Raw genomic sequence first — 26,143 nt, 5'->3', positions numbered from 1 at the left:
CATTTAAGGAAGTTAGATTTTACCTTTCAGTAATTATACCAAAGAGAAAAAGAAATAACAACTAAAACTACTCCAGTGTCCTCTTTAACACGAGCGTTAAATCACCCTACTGCTGTCCAGGCTAAATGTCAGGATTCCCAGAGACAAGGAATGAATATATAAACCTCTCCCAAATCTTTTTTCTTTTTTTCTATTTACTGACCTGTGCCTTGTTATAGCTCTAAACTATTTCTGAATTTTCTGTTATTTAAAAAAAAGTAGAAGTGAGTGTACTTGCCAGGCATATATTTTCTAGTTTGGGAGGACTTGGGATTTTATATGTGTACTCAGAGCCATACAGCTACTACCAAATGCCTCAAATCACAGAATATAAAAGCATAAAATAATCCTAGCGATCATGTAGTCACATTTAGTTTATATGCATGAGGAAGGCCTAGAAATACTAAGCAAGTTAACCAAGTTTAATGAAAAAGGAAAATCTGAGTTTGCGATTCGTTGTTCGGAGAAAAAGAAATATTTGATTTGAGGACAAAAGTAACCCCTTATCTGGAAACAGCAGAGTTAATCAATCAGCAGAACATCTTAAACTTTAGGAATTCTTTTCAAGAATCACATACTGAATAGGCAATTTTCAGGTGTGTCCACCATCAAATAGCTGTGGTAACAATTTCCTATAAGGCTGCCACGGATCAATTGCAGGTAATAGGCAGATTATTTTACTAGAAATTCTAGTTCTTGACCTCTTGTACCTAGAAAAATCAATGCCCTAGCGTACATACTTTCTGATTAATAAGAAAATTAAGCTAATTATTCAATGTAGAAAAAGGAATAATTGTAGTAGGATATTTACACTCTTCACAGTATTGTTTTTACTCTAAAATAATACCCTGAAAAAAACCTCTTGAGATCCAAGCCTTTATCAGCGAAAACCATACAAGTTGGCTCAGTTGCTCACATTTTTTTATAAGCATCAAAACCATGAATCTCTACATCATAGCAATGTTTATTTTTGAGGAGGACATTATGATTAAGAAAATAACATGATCAAAAATTATCACAAATTTCATAAATTCATTAAAATCTACATGTACTTTATTCATCATTTTCAATCTCTAGGGTCTAGCTAACACTCAAAACCCGCTTCAGTTTCTGAGCCCCTTTTGAACAACTCTGGGATCCAGCCAATTGTTGAAAATCACTATGTTAACACATTTATTTCTCTTAGAATAAGTATGCTTTGTAAAAATTTGAATGTGACACTCAATTGTGAACAGGGTTTTTTTAGTGAAGATTAACAATATGATTTATTAGAATTCCAGTTAACAGAATTACAGGTTTCAATTTTTCCATAGGTCCCTGAAATATCAATTAAAATATTACTATTTTACTTACCCATCATGTTGTACAAGCTCTGTGGGGCAAACTGCCTTGGCATTTTCTGAATTGCTTCTTTGTATACACTAAGTGCATCCTAATTTAAGAAACAGAAAAAGAGCTAAAGTACAGGGCTAGTCACTGAAAATAAAATAACAACATCCTTCCAAAATTAAAATCTTCCATTGCTCTTTCTAAATGGTATTCAGAGGAAAATAATTAAGCCATCCTTTGATATCATACTGCCTCCATTTCATGAATAAAAATATTCAACCCAGTCCGTGAAGAAGGTCATATAAAAATCAGTTTAACAAGGAGTCAAATGTTACTATTGTTCTCTCAATATAAATTTTTCAGTTCCCATAGATCATGCAATAAAATAACCAGAAGTCACCCACAGTCATCTAAAATCTGTAGGTACTTCAAGTCAGGCGATCAAGTAGGATCTAAATAAAATATCGACTAACGAATCTTCTAGCTACTGAGACCTACTGAGATCATTAAATGCAATTATTTTTAAAATACTATTTTCACCCTCATGTTGCAATCTTAATACATCGTGTAAGAGTGTGTGTGGGTGTCATTTGAGGAGGGAGGAGCCATACTGAATGGGAGAGAAGAAACCCATGCAGGCAGGCTTCGTGAGAGAGACAGGGAACACAGGACTGGGTCAACCTCCCAACTTCCCACACAAGACCCTGTCTCCATCACCTTTCCCCCTCCCCAATTTAAAAACACAATAAAATTAGTTTTCACTGGGTTATTGTTTTAAAAAGAATGAAAAGAAACGAGTAGGATTTATATCAAATCATTTACTCAATACGCAGAGTACAAAAATGTATTTTTTAACATCAAAAAATGGATATAGGTAAAAATAATAATGTGTCTTGAATTGTAAAATCAAAGAGATGGTGAGCAAACAAGGCTTGAGCTGCGATGCATGTTATTTCCTTTTCCTGAGGAGTCATAATTACGCTGAGAAATTCACAGTGAAGAAATCCATTAGGTTTTGCTTGAGCAGAGTTTTTTTCCAAAAGAATTTCACCATAAAACTCTTTTAATAAAAACACTTATGAGCTTCTTAAATGATCAGTGTCCCTACAATGAGATTGTAGGTAGAAAACATTGAGACTAGATCAGAACAAGGGGGAGGAATAAGGCAGAGGTTTTGGCCTGACCTCATAGTGTCCCTGCTCATGATAGAGTTTCCCCAGGTTGTACAGACAGCTGGTGACTGAGCTCTTATGGGCATGAGGGTCCTTTAGGTTTTCGTCAGGGATCTCAGAACACTTCAGGAACGTGCGTCGAGCTTCTTCCGTCTTTCCTTGGTTCATTAGAATAATCCCGGTGTTTAAATATGCAGCTGAGGGGAGACAAGTGGAAATACAAATGTTGAGAAGATGATGTATACTATGGAAACAATAAAGTTATCTTTACTTCTGTTTTGTTTCTATGCATTATTTCTGATTTTAAAAGAAAACCAAGAAATAAATACCCAGGGAACAAATATACAAAAGAACAACAATGTAGTAAGAAGTACAGGTATCACTGAAAAAAAATATATAAGAGTCTCTGCCTTCAAGGAGTCAGAATATTTTGAGCTTAATATCTAGATGAATAAAAGTTATATTTATCTTAATACATTAACATGATAAACAGGCACCAAAATATTAAAATTGAAAGAGATGTAATTGTTACAGTCTCATCATTTGATTGGCAAGTATTCAGAAATAGAGTTACCATGTTTTTTAATCTGTGAGGCTTTAAATCACCATTTTCACGAAGGGAGGGGGAGGGAGGGATATTTTAAAAGGACTTGAATGTTACTTACAAGCCAGCGTAGGCCTGCTCCCGATCGCCAATTTATAATAATGTAGTGCTTCTGCAAACCTGCTGTTCTCTTGTAGAAGTAACCCTCTGCATGAGCAAAATAGAAATTTGGAGACAAGACTGTATTACTATACATAAAATCAAATTTTCATTTTATATTTCAAAAATAAAAATGGTTAATGGGGCCATAAAAATGATGAGGTACTATAAAAATAAATTCTAAATAGAAGGAAATGATTACTCAGGAGAGAAAATACTAGAGAGGGATCAGCTGCATTTACGTTACATTAGAAAGTATTAAGAAGTAATTTCAAAAAGCTCTTTACCCCCTACTGAAATTTCCCTTTTCCAGCAATCTTTTCTCTCCCACTAGAATTACAAACCACCTGGATTTCTCCTTGGAGCACGCAGTTTTTCATCACTTCAGAAAGGAAACCTGTCTAAGGCCCTGATATACATATATACATTTAAACCTGAGACGCCTCTCCCACTGGCCATATTGCTTGGGAAATATTGGCCCATGACTGCTTGAAAGGCAAAAGGTAATCTGGATCAATAGTATAGAGTCAGAATTTTAACAGATTCCATCAAAGACTGAAGACCAACCACATTGTTATTTCCTTATTGTTTGGATTTGGTCAAATAAGCTTAAATTTCAGAACACTGGGCGAATTTCAGTTCACTGTTGCGAGACATGCTTTGGTCTACAGACCCTCAGACTCTGGGCCTCCCTAGGAGGCTCCTCTGGCAGTGCGTGGCCACATGGATTATCCCAGCATTTCCAGGCCCTGCCCTCTTGACAAGTGAGAATCAATTATAAGCATGTCTGTGAAAATACAGTGTCAAGGAACTGGACTAAGTTCTGAAAGTTCTCACGGAGGGCTTTCTGGCCTATCCCTATTCTCATATAATCAGCCAGTGTCTTACAGACATTTGGCACCTCTCTTGGACCCAAGTACTACTGTCATGAACCTCAAATTGCAGATTCCATTTGCCAGCTCCTGAGGCCTCCAAAAGGCGGGAAAATGGAGGTTTGCAAAATGAGAAGGCCACTGATAAAAACTTATCATTTTGTAGAGTATTTTTAAGTACTCAGCTTTTTACTTAACGGGCATGATTGAAAAATAATGAAGTAAATCATTTTGAAATTAAAGTTTGCTCACTTGTGTCATTAGCATATATTAACCTCATTATTTCTATTATTTGTTAAAAGAGCCATTTGAATAAATGAAACTGTTCCAAACCACATTAACAGTTACATATACACAGAAATGTACATATCTGTAGAAAATTTAGAGCAACAATTTGATAATGAAATTGATGCGCTTTGCTGTTAAGTGTACTTTTCAGTTGCTAGGAACAAGGAAAAACAAAGCTTCCTGCTGCATTTAAGAGTCTATGAAAAAGTTCAGTTGTCTTTAGAAGCAAGTAAAACTGATAAAGAGAAAGAACACTCACATATCTTCCAAAAAGGAGTAATATTCTTTATAAAAATAATTTTGACAAAATGCTTTCCAGTTAGCTAAGCTCATACACATTATCTCATTTCAGAAACGTATCTACAACCTTAATTGTCTTTGTCACTTTCCTTTGAGGTTCAGATAGAGAGGTGTTTCTTCTTTGATACAAGGCCAATGTCATCAGAGGAGAAATCCATCTTAATCCGAGTCTTCCTACTTTCCTTAGGAACTAAAGTCCTTCCACGAGCCCCTTTTTATCCAATATCTTCAATCTTTTTCCCCACTGCAATTTCCTTTCCCTTAAGACTACAAAAATGTTTGTGTGCCTCTTAGCATAGAGCGGAAGATAAAACCCTACCACCTTAACATTCCTGCATCCACCTCTTAACTACCTCTTACTGTCGTTCTTCCCCTCAAAGTCAGATTTCCTTTAAGGATAGTCTGTGGTGCACATGTCCAATGACTCAAATCCCATTTACCCCTAAATCCAGTTTAGGCTCTTTCCCAGAATTCTGCTGAAATGTCATAATCGAATTTCCACTAATTATCAAACTCCCAAAATAGTTTGCTTGTATGAATCACCTACTCAACTGTAGCATCTGTGACTATTAAACCCATTTTCCTTCCTGAAACTCTTGTGTTTCCTCAGCTTCTGGAAAACCAGTCTTCCTTATTCTCTATCCCTGAGACTATCCTTCCAAGAATGAAGAAAAGTGTATCTTTATTCATATATTCCTTTAAAAGAAGTTGGTATTTCCCAGGACTTTGTCTTTTTCTCCTTTTCTTGGTAAGTACTGTCTCTGCATGACAACATGCATACATGCAGCTCATATGCTGACTGTTCTCAATTCTAAATTAGTGAGCTCTCTCCTGACATCCAGATCTGTTGAAAATTCAACAGCTTACTCAACCACATCAATCTAGGTGCTTATTAGCTGGAATTTCAAAACCAACACATCCAAAAATTGAAAGCAATATTTCCCACTCAAAAATAAAGTGATAAATGAAAGATATAAAAGAAGAAAAAAATCTTTCCTCAACAATTAGAACCATCCTTTACATCAGTTGCTAAAATCAGAAACCTGGTTATCACTCGTGACTTTTCACTTACCCTCAAAATCCCAGGTTTAAAAAGTTTCCAAAGCCCACCAATTCTTATTTTATTTTCTAAGGCTCTTTACTCTGGCCCCTCAAGGTTCACTTTTACAGATCTGGCAGAGCCCTTTTTACCTTTCCTGTCACCTAAATAACTGCAATCGCCCAATAATTAGTCTCATTTCTAAAGGACAAATATGCTGTTAGGCTAGACAAAAAGAACATGAAGAGATGAATGCATATCTTTGAAACTGTACCTAAAGCCCATAAACCTGGAAAATGATGTATTCAGCCTCATGGGCTCCCCCATACTGATGTATTACAGTCCTGTCATTTTCTACCTCATAAAATACAGCATGATAACCACACCTAGACAATCCTGTCCAGCCTGCCTCATTCTTTGGAAGAAACTAGTCACACAGAGGGATGGAGCAGCTAAGTCTCCAGGATTATATATAAAGTGGCTCTTTGAATTAGAGAGCATCATCCTCTGCATCATCTGAATAAAGTTAGCAACGGAATGAGTCCAAGTTAGACGGCTATTGTGACCAATTTCTCATGGCTAAGGATTTAATTGAGCATCAACTATGCTCTAGTATGCACACTGCATATGTGAACAAGACAGATGCACTCTCCTGTGGATGCACAATCTATTGAGGGAGACAAATAAGAAAATAAATGGCGTGGAAAATTACTATGATAGGGCACAGAGGAGCAACGCCGCTCTAGCTCAGGAATGGACAAAGGAAGGTTCACGGAGTGCAAGTGCCATTGGGCAGAGGCTTGAAAGTAAGCAGCAGTAGAGAGTGTCATCATCAGCCCCATGTTACACAGGAAGAAAGCGAGGTCCACGGAGAATTTACCAACTAACCCTAGGTTTTATGGTTAACAAGACACAAAGCCAGGACTGGAACACAGTTTCTCTGATACTAAATCCCATGCTCTTTCTAAAAGAAAAAAAGAAGAGGAGAGAGAAGATAATTCAAGTCTAGATGCATACGTACTAGGTTATGTTTCCTTTTGCTCTAAAATTCTTCAGATTTTGGATAATATGAATTTGAATTAATGCTCTGAAAAGGAATCCAAACGCCATTTTGACAGCTCAGGATGAATTTGGGTCAATTCCAGCGCTGTAACAACGAAGCTTCTATTACTGCTGTTCTCCACATTTATAGAACCCATTCTTTACTTTACTGAAGACTGGATAGAAGGATAGAAACCCTTCACATTGTAATAGTCGTGGTTGTAATAATAGGAACAACGACAACAGCTAAACCTATTTGGCACTTACAGTGCTACATATATTTACTTAATTTACATATATTAACTTATTACTCATCAATAATCTTATGAGGTAGGTTATTATTACAAGTCTCGTTTTACCGATGATGAACCTGGGGCAAGTAAAAGTTCTGCAACATACCAGAGGACACACAGCTAGCAAGAAGTGTGCTACAGTTCAAGCCCAGCAATCCGATTGTAAAGGAAGATCTGTATTTTAATAGACCATTCATACCAAAGGCTTTTCCACAGCTGTTTAAAATTGATGACACAGTTTGTTTACATGCTGATCATGTCAATAAAATCTTCTGGTTTCTATGTATATTAAAAACAACAACACATTTTAATATACCATCAAGCTAGAATCTAACAAGAAATAGTGTTATTCATATTATGTGAAGTTGCTTTACAATTAAGGCAACTGGCCCATGCTATAGATTAATGTGAATTCAAAGTGTCTTTTGGGGGAGAAATTGAAAAAATGTTATTGATCTCTAAGTAATAAATGGTTGGGTCACTTTTATGTATCTGTGTGTAGGTGGATATATTATAGTGTATTTTAATAGATTCAAATCTTTTACTTCTCATATTTCTCCCCCAGTGATTTATCTTTCAGAACCACAGTCACTGAAATTAAGCAGCCAGTGAAGAATACAAATTGGAGAAACAGAAAGAATAAATACTTGTTACAGTCAAAGGAAGAAAACACATCTGGATACAAAAAGTACTATTCACTGTAACACTTAAATTCCAGAAGACCACTTTACTTCAAGAAAAAAACAACAAAATGCCCTCCCTTAAATCCTTTCAGTTTGTTTTAACCTGATTTTGACCATTTTCTAGGAATTACCATTAAGTGTGTAGAATTTCTTTTTCTTGCAAAAGTTTTGCCCATCTTTACCCCAATCTCCCCTAACAACCCTTTCTCTAAAATACCATTAAAAATAAAAATCACAATACTCCAGGTACTTGATAAATGAAAACCAGTCAAACCCATGGTAACAGTGGATTGGACAGAGTTAAACGCAAACATTAAGTGTAAACAGGCAGACAAATCCCTAGCTGATTCTAAATATTGACAGAGACAGAAGGGGAGCATTTTTTAGTACAATGTTTCTCAACCAGGGGTGACTCTGTCTCCCAGGGGACACTGGGCAATGTCTGGAGACGTTTATGGTTGTCACAAGTGGGTGGATGCTACTGGCATCTAGTGGGTAGAGGCCAGGTATGCCATTAAATATGTAAACATGTTAGAAGACACAAGACAGCCCCCGAAAGCAAAGATTATCTGGCCCCCAATGTCAATAGTGCTGAGGTTAAGAAACCACATTTAGCATTTCATACATACTAACTGCAACATATCTGTTCAGAACATAAGGTCCTCATGTCCCTGCTAACCACATACATGAACTATGTAGAGAATACAGAATGCAAAAAAGCAAACTACAGGGAATAAATTTTTTTTTTCAATAAAAATCTAATCTATCATCATTTCTACTGACTTTTCATTTAAAAAGGCAACAAAATAAATTTTCTAAATTATTTTAAAAAGCATGCCCTTCCCCACTGCTGTCAGTACATACAAACAAAATGTCAGTGGCTCTTTGTAGAAGGTTGCCCTCAATACAGAACTGTCAAAACATACAAATCCTCAAGTAGAGCTACCTTTTGCCTCAGGTTCAAACAAAGGTCTTTAAAAATCGTTGAAATCCGACATGTTCAAATATTGGTATTAATAAAGCACATCAGAAGTATACTTTTCAAGAATATGTATTGCAGTAAACAGAAGAAAAGTATAGTTTTCAAGAATATGAATTGCAGTAAACTAAGCGGACATTTACTCAGAACATGGGTGAAACAGGATGTGGTTTACAGAGCCATGAGCTGTTAAGACCAGGGAAATACTAAAGGATAGTAGCTTTCTTTCTTCTTTCAATTTCATTAAAGCATAATTTGTGGCACTCCTATACCATATTAAACATTGAGAATAAGATTACCAAACAATAGGTAAATATTTTTTGAATGAACTATCTCATGGTGAAGACAGATGATCAAACACTCACAATACAGTGTAAATGAAGCATAAAGTGTTCTGGGAACCCACAAAAGGGACACTTTTCCACGATGACAGGTCAGGTGAGGTTTGTAGGGAAGGCAAGCATGCAGGGAATGGAGTTCCAGACAGATCAGGCCGCCATACTTATGAAAACTCAAAGTTACAGAGGATAGCATTTTAATCTACCAGTAGCAGTAACGACAAGCTTCATGGAAATTAAATGACGATCTATGTTAGAAGCCTTCTGGAAACTGAAAAGCTAAAACAACTTAAAATTAAGATTATGTTATTGAGAATATTTCAGTAATAAGTTGTTTGGTTATTCCCTGGGCAAAAATTCTTAGTCATCAAAATAAATCAGATAGTTTAATGTTTACAGGCAATGGTTCACAAAATAATTGATAATCCTTAAGGTCCAAATACTAACAAAAACATCATGTTCATGTTAAATTGAGACATTTTTTCTGAACTTTATTTTGTTTGATTATCTTTTAACACATGTAGGTACTCTGAAACTAAGATTTCTTTCCTCAGAGATAAGACATTATATGTTTTAGATGTTCAATGCTTTCCTAAAGTATTCATGCCTCTGAAATTTCCCAACTGACATTAATTGGCATTGGCTTGGCATCATATTCAAACTTTGCATTAATTCACATTTAATAACTGATTTTGCTAATTCAGCTGATGACTCTAATAATGAGATTTTATATAATTTAATTGTGAAATGGCATTACAGTTGCATTTCTTCTGTTTTTCCAAGATTAATGCCTACTTTTAGTCTATGTTCATAATAGGATATTTGGAAACATAAATCGTTAATCTCTATTATCAGACAGAAGTGATAATTTACAGCATGTCAAACTCATAACACACAAATGCCCCCAAATCTTGCTTGATAAAATAGGTATCAGGCAAAAATCTCAAGTGACTATCCTGGAATGAAACTCAAAGTCCTTTTTAAAAACAGAAGCTGTAAGTAAAATGAATAAATTACTACTACTTGAATCAACTGCAGTAATGCCAAGGTTTAGGGTGACACAAGAGCTTAGAAATTAAGTATCTAATATGCACAAGCCACTGAATACATACAAAGAACCAGAATCAATCAGTACAGGAGTCTTGGTCATGTGACTAAATTCTATCCAATAAATGAAAGCACAGTAGCCAGAGGCCCTCTAGGAAAAGTCCTCAAAGAGGAGGGAGCATGTTCTCCCTTACCCTTCCTCTGTCCTGCTGACTATAGGTGGAGGCCCAGTTCTGAGGATGGTAGAGAAAAGCCCTGTTCTGAAGATGGTAGAGAGCAAACTGAAAGGAGCCCAGAAACTGAGCCCTTTATAAAAATTTCCCATGACCTTGGGACTGCACACCTCTGGACTTCTCTGTACAGAGAATACAATTTTAACTAGTTTAAGCTAATGTTATTTGGGATTTCTTACCACTTACTTTCTTATCCTCTTCTCTACTGATAAAAAAGCACATGTAAATGACCCAATTTCGTTCCTTTATTTGGCTGAGTAATATTCCATTGGGTCATTTGTAGAGATGTGCATGGATCTAGAGACCGTCATACAAAGTGAAGTAGGTCAGAAAGAGAAAAACAAATATCGTATATTAATGCATGTATGTGGAACCTAGAAAAATGGTACAGATGAACCGGTTTGCAGGGCAGAAATAGAGACACAGATGTAGAGAACAAACGTATGGACACCAAGGGGGGAAAGCGGCGGGGGGTGGTGGTGTGATGAATCGGGATTGACATATATACACTAATATGTATAAAATGGATAACTAATAAGAAGCTGCTGTATAAAAAAATAAATAAAATAAAATTTAAAAAATAGATACATATAAAAGCACATGCATTGTTTTGTTTCGTTTTTCTTTTGTTTTTTTAAAAACTAAAATATGTAATATCAAGTATGGCTCTTATAGAGAATTTTAAGGAAAACTTCTATTAATTATATTTGAATGAATATAAAGTATGTGTTGTCTGGTTTTGAGTGATAACCAGATGAGACAATTTGCCAAGTATGAAATTTGCAATTAAAATATTCAATTAAACTTATACAATTTTAGAGTGTAATAGGGGCATGAAATTAGAACTCTTAAATTAAATTTCTAGACATCAGAGTGGTCAGAGTTATCACTCTTTGCCCAAAAGAGTGATGACATTAGTAGCATTTTTTAATATAAAAGCATTTCAGTTAATCCTCTCAATCCTCAAATAACTAGAAAGAAGCAAATTCATAGGCATTATCACATGAAATAGAAATAGGTAGGATTTTAATCTCAGAAAAAAGATATAAGTGAGATATAAGTGATTGAATTTGAGTTCCACAGGAGATTCCAGAGACAAAGCTATATAAATTTTCTGGTCTCACATGGCACATCTATGGCTTTCAGGTCACCCTAGGATAACAGATTTTGTATTTGAGGACCACGCAAAAGAATTCCCTCTACTCATATTTTTTTTTCTCAAATCATAAACTCAACTTTCCTTCTCTCCTTTTCTTTAATTAAACTAGAAAAGCACTAAGAGAGAAAGGGAATATAAACAGTTAACTTTTTACTTAAAACACACAATTTCAATTTATTAGAATAATAATATGTTTGTTACAAAAAGCATAATTTAATTGGATACTAATTTTAAACTACTGCTAAGTTATTATACATGATAACTATATACTGTATGTACTCTGAGCAAAATAAAAAGATGTCACTTCTTGAAAAGGTTAAATCCCACTGAGCAATGAGCAAGTTGTTTCCCCGCTCCATACTTTCATTGCATGAAGAAGAATGGAACTGGAGATGGAGAAAAAGACAACAATCATGTGACGTGAACTAGACAGATGCGCACACAGGATTCTATTACGTAGCTCCCCAAAGCTGAAACCCGTTTCAGTGGGTATCATTTCTAAGTGTCACAGAACTGCCAAGTAATACAGTTTCAGAAAATACAGTTAAGCCTCCTCTCTGGTGTCTTTCTTTTGACACAGACCTGTTTATTTGTTCTAAATTGGATTTTGTTTAGACTTTGACAACTGAATAAAGTACAGTAATGACATCCTATTTCATAAAGATGATTGTTTTTTATTCTAACCTATCAAATATGGGGCAGTAGGCATCCAATCAAAAAACTGTTTTTATATTTCCAACACATTACTAAAAACCTCATCAATTCCTATCAGAGGGAAAATGAACAAGTTGTAGCTTTTATTAACTTTATTTTAAAATTAGTTTTTGCTTAGGGTCTAAAGAAATAGAAACGTATCCTCACTATAGTACCATGTCTGAAAAATAGATGAAGACTCAGTTAAATGGAGCATTCATTACGAAGATACTTCTTCTGAGTTAGAGCCTGGACTATGCCATCTAAATAAGCCTTTATCCCATATAAGTCCACTTCTACTCTGTAACACGTCCTGAACAAAATGCTTCACGATTATTATCTTATGTAATTCTCTCAATAAACCTATAAAGGTATAATCCCCATTTTACAAATAAGGAGCCCCCAAATCGGAATGGCTACTCAAATCTACACAGCTAATTTTGTTGGATCTGGGATACACAGACTACACTGTATATTAATATATGCATAATTCACTTTATACCTGTCTTCCGAATATATAATTACGGCTATATTTTCCTCTACATGTCATACAATAATAATAGGTGTGAATATAATTTCCTAGTTAAAAAATAGCACTTAAGAGGAAGTAAGAAAGAGAATTAACACTCGATGTGTGTTTTCCATATTATTTATTTTCATAATTAAAATTAGCAATTTCAAATATTATTACTCTTTTTACTTTAGAGATATGAAAACATCAGAGATAGAAATTAAACAACTTGCCCATGATAACACAACTGGAAAGTCTTAAGATGAGACTCAAATTCAGAGCTGCCAGGCTTCAACTCACATGTCTTTCCATGTCTTTTCCCATATTCGTCCACTGGGAATATGTACCTGTTCTTAGTTTAAGCATTTATAATTGCCCTCTCTCTCCTGCTCATATACCCAGTGCTTTTCCATTTTCTGTATCAACAAATTTCTCTTCTCTCTTTCTGTATTTATACATACCCATCCCAATATATAAACATCTTGGATTTGCTTCAAAGGTGGGTAAACTACAGCCTCCAATGCCAAGTCAACTTCACCAAGAAATGCATCATAACCAATATACTTGGTGTGACAGTTAATTTTATGTGTCTATTTCATTGGATCATAGGAGACCCAGAACACTAGTTAAACATTATTTCTGAGTATGTCTGTGGGGATGTTTCAGGAAGATTAGCATTGTATTCAGCAGATGGAGTAAAGCATATTGTCTTTCCCATTGTAGGTGGGCATCATCCAATCTGTTGAGGGTCTGAATAGAACAAAAAAGAGAATAGGAAGATTTCTTCCTCTCTGTCTCAGCTGGGACACTGATCTGCCCTCAGTAATCCTGGTTGTCAGGCTTACAGACTCAGACTGGAATTTACACCACCATCCTTCCTGGGTCTCCAGCTTGCAGAGGGCAGATCATGAGACTTTTCAACCTTCATAATTTCATAAATCAATGACTTACAATAAATCTCTTTACTATACACACACACACACACACACACACACACACACACACACACACACTAGCGGTTCAGTTTCTCTGGAGACTCTGATTAATACAACTTATAAAGGGGTTTCCCTGAGTTATTCTTGTGCTCAAGACCTACTTCTCTTAATGGAAATGTTTACCAGTGAGTGTAAGCAATATCCTCACACAAGAGAGCTGTGAGCTGTTAGAAGCGGAATGAAATTAACAGCTAACAAACTCTTTAGCTTTTATTATACAATTATATCAAGTTCCCAGGAACTTTATTTAATCCTTGCTACAACACTAGGTGATATCAGAGCCCAATTTTGCAGATGAAGAACAAGGATTAAGCAACTTGACCAAGTGCAGGACCAATAAATGGGAGATCTGAATCCAAGTCTGTTTAATGCCAAAACCCATGCCCTTAATATTTCACAAAGCTGCCTCCATGGTGCAAAGGTGAGAGTTAAATTTTTTAAAAAATGAAACTTTTCCCTTTTGCCCACTCCTTTTCTCCCCACAAAAACAAATATTATTCAGGTAGGTCTATATATATTTTCTGGGACCATAGTCAAATCTCTTTCAAATATTTCCTCATTCTCTAAGAGAATTTTGTGATTTGAAACTAGCAAAATTAAGAACTAAAGCATACCTAAGACAAAGGCATTGACCACCAGTGATGGAACTTTAAACCTATATACAGACTTGCTTTTATTCTTTGCTATTTACTGGGGCTATCCAAAATCGATGACTAATTATTATGTCATTTTTTGAAGGAGAGATATTTGTCAGTTGGATGGTGTACAATCACTGTGGAGGAACCCCAAGCTGGGATACAGGAGTAGGCCAAAGCTTGACCTGCTCAGTAAAAGTCAATGTAATTAGACTCTTGGTTTGTTCATTCATTCATTCAAAATATATTTTGAAAGTGCCATTATAGAGATTTTAATGACTGGCAGAAAAGAGAGATAATTTAAAAAGCAGTAACAAAGTTGTGTACAGGGTACCATGATACAGTCTGATGCACTGTGGAAGTCCACAGAAGGAAACCTAACTTAAAACTAGTTTGTTCAGGCACTGGGGGAAAAAAAAAAAAAAAGAACATTTGTGAATTCCACAGGAATCAACACACTCAAAAAAATATTACCAAAAAAAATCAGGGCCTGATTCCATCACAGATATGGTTATAATTTGGGTTAGAGATGTTCCCATGGGCACACAGTGATTTAGTGCAATGCACTCACTTTAAACATAAATGTTCAACAAAGTGGGTGTTTTCTTTGTCCCTTAACAGCAGGGCTCTAACAAAAGTCTGCTGTTGAAGCAATAAATTATGAAAGAGGAAAAGGTATCATGTATCTCACAGACCAGCAGGAATAGGTGTTAGGTCAAACCAGCAGTTTCTAACTTAAGAACAGGCATGAGCAGTTCCAAAAACGAAAGTCTTAGCCTATCTCTTTTGGCCTGGAATAGATTTTACAACCTAGAAACAATTCACTCATGGGCTTATCCTGCAGTACTTGAAGAACTGAAAGAAAACACCATTTATAACAATGTTCCTAAAACTGCCCTTGCAGGTTTAATTTTGCTGCTGAGAAGAGATGTCCCTTCACCCAACTCAAGGGTCAAGAGAGCAAGGATCTATTCGTGTCAGGAGTCATCATTTACAGGTCCTAGCAGTGGGAACCAGAGGCAAATTTGTGGCTGGAGACAAGGAAAAAGAGCTGGCGGAGCGCCAGAAGATCTGAACGGAATGATGAAAAGTTGGGGACTGAGGTGCTCAATGAAGAGAAAAATGGGTGAATACTTTCAGCGCCACTTGCTTTTTACACACACACACACACACACACACACACACACACACACACAGTCATTAAAATGAAAAACCAAAGGCTATTCACAGAATATAAACGGCGTTCAAAATTGGACTACCTTTAGACTTCAGGACAGCTCAGATTAATCCCCTAACCTGAAATTTCTATTCTCTAAGAAAAGTGTCTGCCTGTCATTTCCTGAGTCTGATGATGAGATGTGGTTACACTGACCAGGTTGGATCTGGTTGTTCTTCTCTAGATGATTGGCGAGCATTTCCTCACAGTGTTCTCCTTATTATCAGAACTGCAAGATGGGATCACTCCTTCCTCTTGCCATTCATCCAACCTCTATCTAGTCATTTCCAACTACAAGGGTGCCTGGGGCAAAGTCAACTTAGGGGCACTGTAATTGCAAGCAATGGAGGAGTAAAGAGAAAGGGCATCCTTCGGTCTCTGATTCTACAGAGGTAAACAGGGACAGAGGAAGAAAGAAAAAGCAGGGAGGCAAGTCTCTGAAATAATCCTTGATGCACTCTTCACACACAAAGAGCTTAAGGAAAATGGATGTACCTAAATCGTGGAAAGCACACATAAATATACATACAACATATATTTATCGAGCTTGTTTCTGTTAGCTAAGCACTGTGCTAGGCACTTAGGAGACATATATATATAAACCCTGTCTTCAGGGAGCTTACATGTTAGCAATATACAAAATAAACTATACATTTGTATTTATTTTAATACCATTATACAGAGCTAAATAGGAAATTATAAAGTTCACTAGAAGGTGATAAATGTAATGTAAAAAAAAGGAATTAAGGAGAACAGGAGTGTGAGAGCAGTGGAGGGGCTGCAGTTTAAATAGTGCATCTGGGGAGCCCCATGCAATTGTTTGGAGGAAAGAATTGAAAGGAGTGATATGAGATATAATTTAGCCACAGTAATAATTTAGTACATGTTTATATGAATAACATATAAGAGAAAAATAAGCAGCAGATGACAAGATATTAATTTTTAAAATTCACCATCATCTGAATACCCAGATGGCCTCCAACTTCAATTATACTTTAAGCAACTTCTCCAAAACACAGGCAAAATCAGTTACGTTTTGTGTAAGAGAAAAAATAAATTAAATGGAAGACAATATTACTATATTTCCTGGTGTATCTAGGAAATAATTCTTAAGTCATAGTAATTGGAAATCTGCAGAGGACTGATTGGAACTACTCAAATAACAAATTTACATCTGTTCAGTTTTTTCAGGAGTAGAGGAAAAAAGACACTTTTTTTTTTCATAGTGCAAAACCTCCTTCTGAGAAAACTGAAATTAATTTATTTGAAATTCTGCTGCCTATCAGCCTTCACTTTCCACATGAACATAATTTTAGGAACAACAACAAAAATGCTTCTGGCCATTTGAGCAACTTTTAATCAGTTTTAAAGTTAAACCAAACAAAAGGCATTAAAACAGGATGCAATTATGAATTTCTTAATAAACCTCTTTTATAGGCTTTCTAATACATGTCTTCAAATTTACCTGCAGTGCTCTGGATAAAAATGACTATGAAATTAAAGGCCATTTTAATGAGATTTCAGAAAAATGCCTTTCATCGTTTTTCCAACATGGAAAATAGTTTAACTCTCTATATACAGTTAATTTTGAATGAGTATTTCTACATAGAAAAGCATGACCCATACAATGCCATTTTAAAACTACATTTGTAATAGAAAACCTATAACACAAACAAGCATAGGAATGATTTAATCTCCTTCTTTCGCTTTGCCAGACTCCAATTTCTAAAAGGATTCTGATTTCCCTCAATTTTACTTTGGGTTGCAATGGGGAGGGCAAAGTTTAACAGTTAGTTCCAGCAAGCAATCCTAGACACCAGTACCACAATGTGTAGTTTCCACTGCTATAAAAGAAATGAGTGTGAAATAATAAGTGGTTTAATTCAATTCTATCCAAAAGCACTTGTTAGTACCAAGAAGGTGTCAAGGACTTCACTATGTGCTAGAAATAAAGACATAAATAAATTACATCCCCAGTCCCTAAGGAGCTCCTAGTGTGAATTTCAATTCTTTGGTCATTGTGTCCATGGATTTCATAGGATAAAATTATTCTCTAGGATATCTTGTAGCTTTGTGATGGCAAAATATTATTCTCTACTACATTCAGGAGAAGTGAATAATATTTCCAAGTTTCTAGACCCATGATTGATGCCACTATTTTTTTTCCCCCACAGGGACACAAAAACCTCATAGAAATAATTAACTTCTCTACAGTACATGATCTTTGGCCATTTTCTCCCTTCTTACTGTCCTATCCATCAGCTTCAATGGCATCAAAGTACCCTGGGCTTCTTTCCTTCTCCTTGAGCACACTTTATGGTTCCACTTTCTCTACCAAGCTCCTTCAATATTCGTATTTCCCAGGATTCCATCCATGGTCCTTCTTTCCTTTATCCTTATACATATTACATACACACACACACACACACACACACACACACACACACACACATTATTGACAGTCAGTTTCAATTTACACACTTAGATAATTACTCCAAAATCCACATCCTCTACCTCAGAATGCTCTCATGAGTGGCAGAAACACGTTCTAGTTGCTTCGTGGATGCCCAAGAGTCATCTGAAACTTACGTAGCCAAAACTGTACAATTTTCCCCTTAAACAACCTTGTTCATTTGTCTTTCAAGTGTGATTCCTCTTGTCTTTCTCTTTATTATTCTTCCTTTTTCTCCAGCCTGAGTTAAGTCCCTGCCTTCTCATAATAATATAAGCATCTCTCTCTTAGAAGAGATATTACTTTATATTACTTAACATATTTTTAAATCCAAACTTCAAGCTACTTGAGGGCAGAAACTATACTTTCTTTGTCAGCTTATTCCTACCATCTAATAGAATACCTGTCACTCTGAAGGCACTAATATTTGTTGAATGAAGTAATGAATCCTTATTTCCAATACACAAACTTACAAATGTGTTCATATATACCAATGTACTCAGAAAATATAATCAGTATTAATCAAACTTTATAATTGGTCATTACATCTCATAAATGGGTGAAAATTAGTGATGTTTGACATAGGTGTTATCAGCATTGGGGATTTTAGAGTGCCAAGAAAACAGATTTCACCTTGAAAGCTAGACTGTAAAATCAACTCACAATGAATCAGAGAACCAGTGTTCAAAAAATGAACTGTGGAAAGAAAATGGCCATGAAGCTAGCAGGTATGAAGTGCTTACTTGTTTAACTATATTAACACAACCACTGAGTACAAAATGTAAAAGTCTTCATGAAAGAGAGGTGGTTTGACTTGGAAGAAAGGTCTGTAAATGGGGATTTACAGAGGCAAATGCCAACAGCACTTATTCCAGCACTTTCCAAGGAAGGAAGAGCTTCAGCCAAGAGGTTTCATAGCATCAGGCTGTCTTAGACTAATGTCATTATAAATTAATCCATCCAATACTCCTTAGCCTGATGTTCTTATAAATTAAACACATGGATTTTAACAAATTTTTAATTTAAATTTAATTTAAATTTTAAATTTTAACAAATTTTAACACATGGGTACATATGCTTACCGAACAGACTTATGATTCTCATGCAGATTTGACTGGACTGAGTCCTTCTAGCACCTGTGACAGTATAGTGGGGGAAATCCCATGAAAACACTACTACCACAGGGGAACTCTGTCACTCTTCTGTGTGTTTTTATTATATAAGTAGGTTGCTCTGGGACTGATCACCCCAGGCAACTAAGCACCCCATGCACCTAAACTGATTGTTCCTTCCCTCAAACTACTTGCAAAAAACTCACTAGATATTTGAATGCTGTAAAATGAGCCTTCATGTTACCTACAATTTGTAATTTGAACTAATAATTACGTATGATGCTTTACACTATAAAACCTGCATAAAAAATTTTTCATCTTGTGATTTTTTTCTTTTTTAACTGACCTGGATGTGTTATGAAATTAAATTATTTCTGACTTCCTCTTTACCATCCTACAGATGTCCAGGTCATCATATATTAATTCTCTTGCCTTAATCTATCTTGGCATCTTGATAGGCTTGGCCAAATTTCTTGAATATAGTGTAGCATGGCCAAAACTCAAGAATGGATAATTTAATGCTAAAATATACTCAAGGGACTTCCGGGAAGATGGCGGAAGAGTAAGACTCGGAGATCACCTTCCTCCCCACAGATACACCAGAAATACATCTACGCGTGGAACAACTCCTATGGAGCACCTACTGAACGCTGGCAGAAGACCTCAGACCTCCAAAAAGGCAAGGAACCCCCCACGTACCTGGTTAGGGCAAAAGAAAAAAAATAGAGACAAAAGGATAGGGACGGGTCCTGCACCAGCGGGAGGGAGCTGTGAAGGAGGAAAAGTGTCCACACACTAGGAAGCCCCTTCGCGGGTGGAGACTTCGGGAGGCGGAGTGGGGGAGCTTGGGAGCCGCGGAGGAGAGCACAGCAACAGGGGTGCGGAGGGCAAAGCGGAGAGATTCCAGCGCAGAGGATCGGGGCCGACCAGCACTCACCAGCCGAGAGGCTTGTCTGCTCGCCCAACGGGGCGGGCGGGGCTGGGAGCTCAGGCTCCGGCTTCTGTGAGAGCGCCGGGAGAGGACTGGGGTTGGCGGCGTGAACACAGCCTGCAGGGCGTTAGTGCACCGCGGCTAGCCGGCAGGGAGTCCGGGGAAAAGTCTGGAGCTGCCGAAGAGGCAAGAGACATTTTCTTCCCTCTTTGTTTCCTGGTGCACGAGGAGAGGGGATTAAGAACGCTGCTTAAGAGAGCTCCAGAGACGGGTGCGAGCCGCGGCTAAAAGTGCGGAGCCCAGAGACAGACATGAGACGCTAAGGCGGCTGTTGCCGCCACCAAGAAGCCTGTGTGCGAGCACAGGTCACTATCCACACCCCCTTCCGGGGAGCCTGTACAGCCCGCCACTGCCAGGGTCCCGGGATCCAGGGACAACTCCCCCGGGAGAACGCACGGCGCGCCTCAGGCTGGTGCAACGTCACACCGGCCTCTGCCGCTGCAGGCTCGCCCCGCACTCCGTACCCCTCCCTTCCGCCCCCCCCCCCCCACCCGGCCTGAGTGATATTTAACCCCGTCCTGTCTGAGCGAAGAACAGACGCCCTCCGGCAACCTACACGCACAGGCGAGGCCAAATCCAAAGCTGAGACCCTGGGAGCTGTGAGAACAAAGAAGAGAAAGGGAAATCTCTCCCAGCAGCCTCAGAAGCAGCGGATTAAAGCTCCACAATCAACTTGATGTACCCTGCATCTGTGGAATACATGAATAGACAACAAATCATCCTAAATTAAGGAGCAGTGTGGATGAAAGGCTCTTGGTGCTGCAGCCAGGAGTTAGTGCTGTGCCTCTGAGGTGGGAGAGCCAACTTCAGGACACTGGTCCACAAGAGACCTCCCAGCTCCACATAATATCAAATTGCAAAAATCTCCCAGAGATCTCCATCTCAACGCCAGCACCCAGCTCCACTCAACGACCAGCAAGCTACGGTGCTGGACATCCTATGCCAAACAACTAGCAAGACAGGAACACAACCCCACCCATTAGCAGAGAGGCTGCCCAAAATCATAATAAGTCTACAGACACCCCAAAACACACCACCAGACGTGGACCCGCCCACCAGAAAGACAAGATCCAGCCTCATCCACCAGAACACAGGCACTAGTACCCTCCACCAGGAAGCCTACACAACCCACTGAACCAAACTTAGCCACTGGGGACAGACACAAAAAACAGCGGGAACTACGAACCTTCAGCCTGCAAAAAGGAGACCCCAAACACAGTAAGATAAGCAAAATGAAAAGACAGAAAAACACACAGCAGATGAAGGAGCAAGATAAAAACCCACCAGACCTAACAAATGAAGAGGAAATAGGCAGTCTACCTGAAAAAGAATTCAGAATAATGATAGTAAAGATGATCCAAAATCTTGGAAATAGAATAGACAAAATGCAAGAATCAGTTAACAAGGACCTAGAAGAACTAAAGATGAAACAAACAATGATGAACAACACAATAAATGAAATGAAAAATACTCTAGATGGGATCAATAGCAGAATAACTGAGGCAGAAGAACGGATAAGTGACCTGGAAGATAAAATAGTGGAAATAACTACTGCAGAGCAGAATAAAGAAAACAGAATGAAAAGAACTGAGGACAGTCTCAGAGACCTCTGGGACAACATTAAACGCACCAACATTCGAATTATAGGGGTTCCAGAAGAAGAAGGGAAAAAGAAAGGGACTGAGAAAATATTTGAAGAGATTATAGTTGAAAACTTCCCTAATATGGGAAAGGAAATAGTTAATCAAGTCCAGGAAGCACAGAGAGTCCCATACAGGATAAATCCAAGGAGAAATACGCCAAGACACATATTAATCAAACTGTCAAAAATTAAATACAAAGAAAACATATTAAAAGCAGCAAGGGAAAAACAACAAATAACACACAAGGGAATCCCCATAAGGTTAACAGCTGATCTTTCAGCAGAAACTCTGCAAGCCAGAAGGGAGTGGCAGGACATATTGAAAGTGATGAAGGAGAAAAACCTGCAACCAAGATTACTCTACCCAGCAAGGATCTCATTCAGATTTGATGGAGAAATTAAAACCTTTACAGACAAGCAAAAGCTGAGAGAGTTCAGCACCACCTAACCAGCTCTACAACAACTGCTAAAGGAACTTCTCTAGGCAAGAAACACAAAAGAAGGAAAAGACCTACAATAACGAACCCAAAACAATTAAGAAAATGGGAATGGGAACACACATATCGATAATTACCTTAAATGTAAATGGACTAAATGCTCCCACCAAAAGACACAGATTGGCTGAATGGATACAAAAACAAGACCCATATATTTGCTGTCTACAAGAGACCCACTTCAGACCTAGAGACACATACAGACTGAAAGTAAGGGGATGGAAAAAGGTATTTCATGCAAATGGAAACCAAAAGAAAGCTGGAGTAGCAATTCTCATATCAGACAAAATAGACTTTAAAACAAAGACTATTAGAAGAGACAAAGAAGGACACTACATAATGATCAAGGGATCGATCCAAGAAGAAGATATAACAATTGTAAATATTTATGCACCCAACATAGGAGCACCTCAATACATAAGGCAAATACTGACAGCCATAAAAGGGGAAATCGACAGTAACACATTCATAGTAGGGGACTTTAACACCCCACTTTCACCAATGGACAGATCATCCAAAATGAAAATAAATAAGGAAACACAAGCTTTAAATGATACATTAAATGAGATGGACTTAATTGATATTTGTAGGACATTCCATCCAAAAACAACAGAATACACATTTTTCTCAAGTGCTCATGGAACATTCTCCAGGATAGATCATATCTTGGGTCACAAATCAAGCCTTGGTAAATTTAAGAAAATTGAAATTGTATCAAGTATCTTTTCCGACCACAACGCTATGAGACTAGATATCAATTACAGGAAAAGATCTGTAAAAAATAAAAACACATGGAGGCTAAACAATACACTACTTAATAACGAAGTGATCACTGAAGAAATCAAAGAGGAAATCAAAAAATACCTAGAAACAAATGACAATGGAGACACGACGACTCAAAATCTATGGGATGCAGTAAAAGCAGTTCTAAGAGTGAAGTTTATAGCAATACAATCCTACCTTAAGAAACAGGAAACATCTCGAATAAACAACCTAACCTTGCACCTAAAGCAATTAGAGAAAGAAGAACAAAAAAACCCCAAAGTTAGCAGAAGGAAAGAAATCATAAAAATCAGATCAGAAATAAATGAAAAAGAAATGAAGGAAACGATAGCAAAGATCAATAAAACTAAAAGCTGGTTCTTTGAAAGGATAAACAAAATTGATAAACCATTAGCCAGACTCATCAAGAAAAAAAGGGAGAAGACTCAAATCAATAGAATTAGAAATGTAAAAGGAGAAGTAACAACTGACACTGCAGAAATAAAAAAGATCATGAGAGATTACTACAAGCAACTCTATGCCAATAAAATGGACAACCTGGAAGAAATGGACAAATTCTTAGAAAGGCACAACCTGCCAAGACTGAATCAGGAAGAAATAGAAAATATGAACAGACCAATCACAAGCACTGAAATTGAAACTGTGATTAAAAATCTTCCAACAAGCAAAAGCCCAGGACCAGATGGCTTCACAGGCGAATTCTATCAAACATTTAGAGAAGAGCTATCACCTATCCTTCTCAAACTCTTCCAAAATATAGCAGAGGGAGGAACACTCCCCAACTCATTCTATGAGGCCACCATCACCCTGATACCAAAACCAGACAAGGATGTCACAAAGAAAGAAAACTACAGGCCAATATCACTGATGAACATAGATGCAAAAATCCTCAACAAACAGAATCCAACAGCACATTAAACGGATCATACACCATGATCAAGTGGGGTTTATTCCAGGAATGCAAGGATTCTTCAATATACGCAAATCAATCAACGTGATACACCATATTAACAAATTGAAGGAGAAAAACCATATGATCATCTCAATAGATGCAGAGAAAGCTTTTGACAAAATTCAACATTTTGTCATTTATTCAATGATAAAAACCCTGCAGAACGTAGGCATAGAGGGAACTTTCCTCAACATAATAAAGGCCATATATGACAAACCCACAGCCAACATCATCCTCAATGGTGAAAAACTGAAAGCGTTTCCACTAAGATCAGGAACAAGACAAGGTTGCCCACTCTCACCACTCTTATTCAACATAGTTTTGGAAGTTTTAGCCACAGCAATCAGAGAAGAAAAGGAAATAAAAGGAATCCAAATCGGAAAAGAAGAAGTAAAGCTGTCGCTCTTTGCAGATGACATGATACTCTACATAGAGAATCCTAACGATGCTACCAGAAAACTACTAGAGCTAATCAATGAATTTGGTAAAGTAGCAGGATACAAACTTAATGCACAGAAATCTCTGGCATTCCTATACACTAAGGATGAAAAATCTGAAAGTGAAATCAAGAAAACACTCCCATTTACCATTGCAACAAAAAGAATAAAATATCTAGGAATAAACCTACCTAAGGAGACAAAAGACCTGTATGCAGAAAATTATAAGACACTGATGAAAGAAATTAAAGATGATACGAACAGATGGAGAGATATACCATGTTCTTGGATTGGAAGAATCAACATTGTGAAATGACTCTACTACCCAAAGGAATCTACAGAGTCAATGCAATCCCTATCAAACTACCACTGGCATTTTTCACAGAACTAGAACAAGAAATTTCACAATTTGTATGGAAACACAAAAGACCCCGAATAACCAAAGCAACCTTGAGAACGAAAAACGGAGCTGGAGGAATCAGGCTTCCTGGCTTCAGACTATACTACAAAGCTACAGTAATCAAGACAGTATGGTACTGGCACAAAAACAGAAATATAGATCAATGCAACAGGATAGAAAGCCCAGAGATAAACCCACACACAAATGGTCACCTTATCTTTGATAAAGGAGGCAAGAGAATACAGTGGAGAAAAGATAGCCTCTTTAATAAATGGTGCTGAGAAAACTGGACAGCTACATGTAGAAGAATGAAATTAGAACACTCCCTAACACCATATATAAAAATAAACTCAAAATGGATTAACGACCTAAATATAAGGCCAGACACTGTAAAACTCTCAGAGGAAAACATAGGCAGAACACTCTATGACATAAATCACAGCAAAATCTTTTTTGACCCACCTCTACAGAAATGGAAATAAAAATAAACAAATGGGACCTAATGAAACTTAAAAGCTTTTGCACAGCAAAGAAAACCATAAAAAAGATGAAGAGACAATGGGAGAAAATATTTGCAAATAAAGCAACTGACAAAGGATTAATCTCCAAAATATACAAGCAGCTCATGCAGCTCAATATCATAAAAACAAACAACCCTAATACAAAACTGGGCAGAAGACCTAAATAGACATTTCTCCAAAGAAGATACACAGATTGCCAACAAATACATGAAAAGATGCTTAACATCACTAATCATTAGAGAAATGGAATCAAAACTACAATGAGTTATTACTTCACACCATTCAGAAATGGCATCATCAAAAAAATCTACAAACAGTAAATGCTGGAGAGGGTGTAGAGAAAAGGGAACCCCCTTGCACTGTTGGTGCGAATGTAAATTGATACAGCCACTACGGAGAACAGTATGGAGGTTTCTTAAAAAACTAAACGTAGAAGTAACATACGACCCAGCAATCCCACTACTGGCCATATACCCTCAGAAAACCATAGTTTAAAAAGAGTCATGTACCACAATGTTTACTGCAGCACTATTTACAATAGCCAGGACTTGGAAGCAACCTAAGTGTCCATCGATAGATGAATGGATAAAGAAGATGTGGCACATATATACAATGGAATATTACTCAGCCATAAAAAGAAACGAAATTGAGTTATTTGTAGTGAGGTGGATGGACCTAGAGTCCGTCATACAGAGTGAAGTAAGTCAGAAAGAGAAAAACAAATACTGTATGCTAATACATATATATGGAATCTGAAAAAAAAATTTTTAAGTGGTTCTGCTGAACCTAAGGGC

The 26,143-nt window shown here is 37.1% G+C and overlaps 1 protein-coding gene across 1 annotated transcript in view; it reads right to left on the bottom strand.

Annotated features, from left to right (window-relative positions):
- Nucleotides 1-26,143, bottom strand: part of TMTC2 (transmembrane O-mannosyltransferase targeting cadherins 2) — a 390,337-nt gene that overhangs the window by 132,023 nt on the left and 232,171 nt on the right. The window contains exons 5-7 of the mRNA XM_082665557.1: nucleotides 3,206-3,291; nucleotides 2,553-2,737; nucleotides 1,393-1,471 (exon numbers count right to left, since the gene is read on the bottom strand). Of these exons, the coding sequence (XP_082521683.1) occupies nucleotides 1,393-1,471; nucleotides 2,553-2,737; nucleotides 3,206-3,291 (350 nt within the window). The remainder of the gene's footprint in view (nucleotides 1-1,392; nucleotides 1,472-2,552; nucleotides 2,738-3,205; nucleotides 3,292-26,143) is intronic.

Source organism: Grampus griseus (genome assembly GCF_964374135.1).
Source record: "Grampus griseus genome assembly, chromosome: 11".
NCBI lineage: Eukaryota > Metazoa > Chordata > Mammalia > Artiodactyla > Delphinidae > Grampus > Grampus griseus.
The sequence above is the reverse complement of the archived record's forward strand: the minus strand, read 5'-3'. Positions and strand labels throughout refer to the sequence as shown.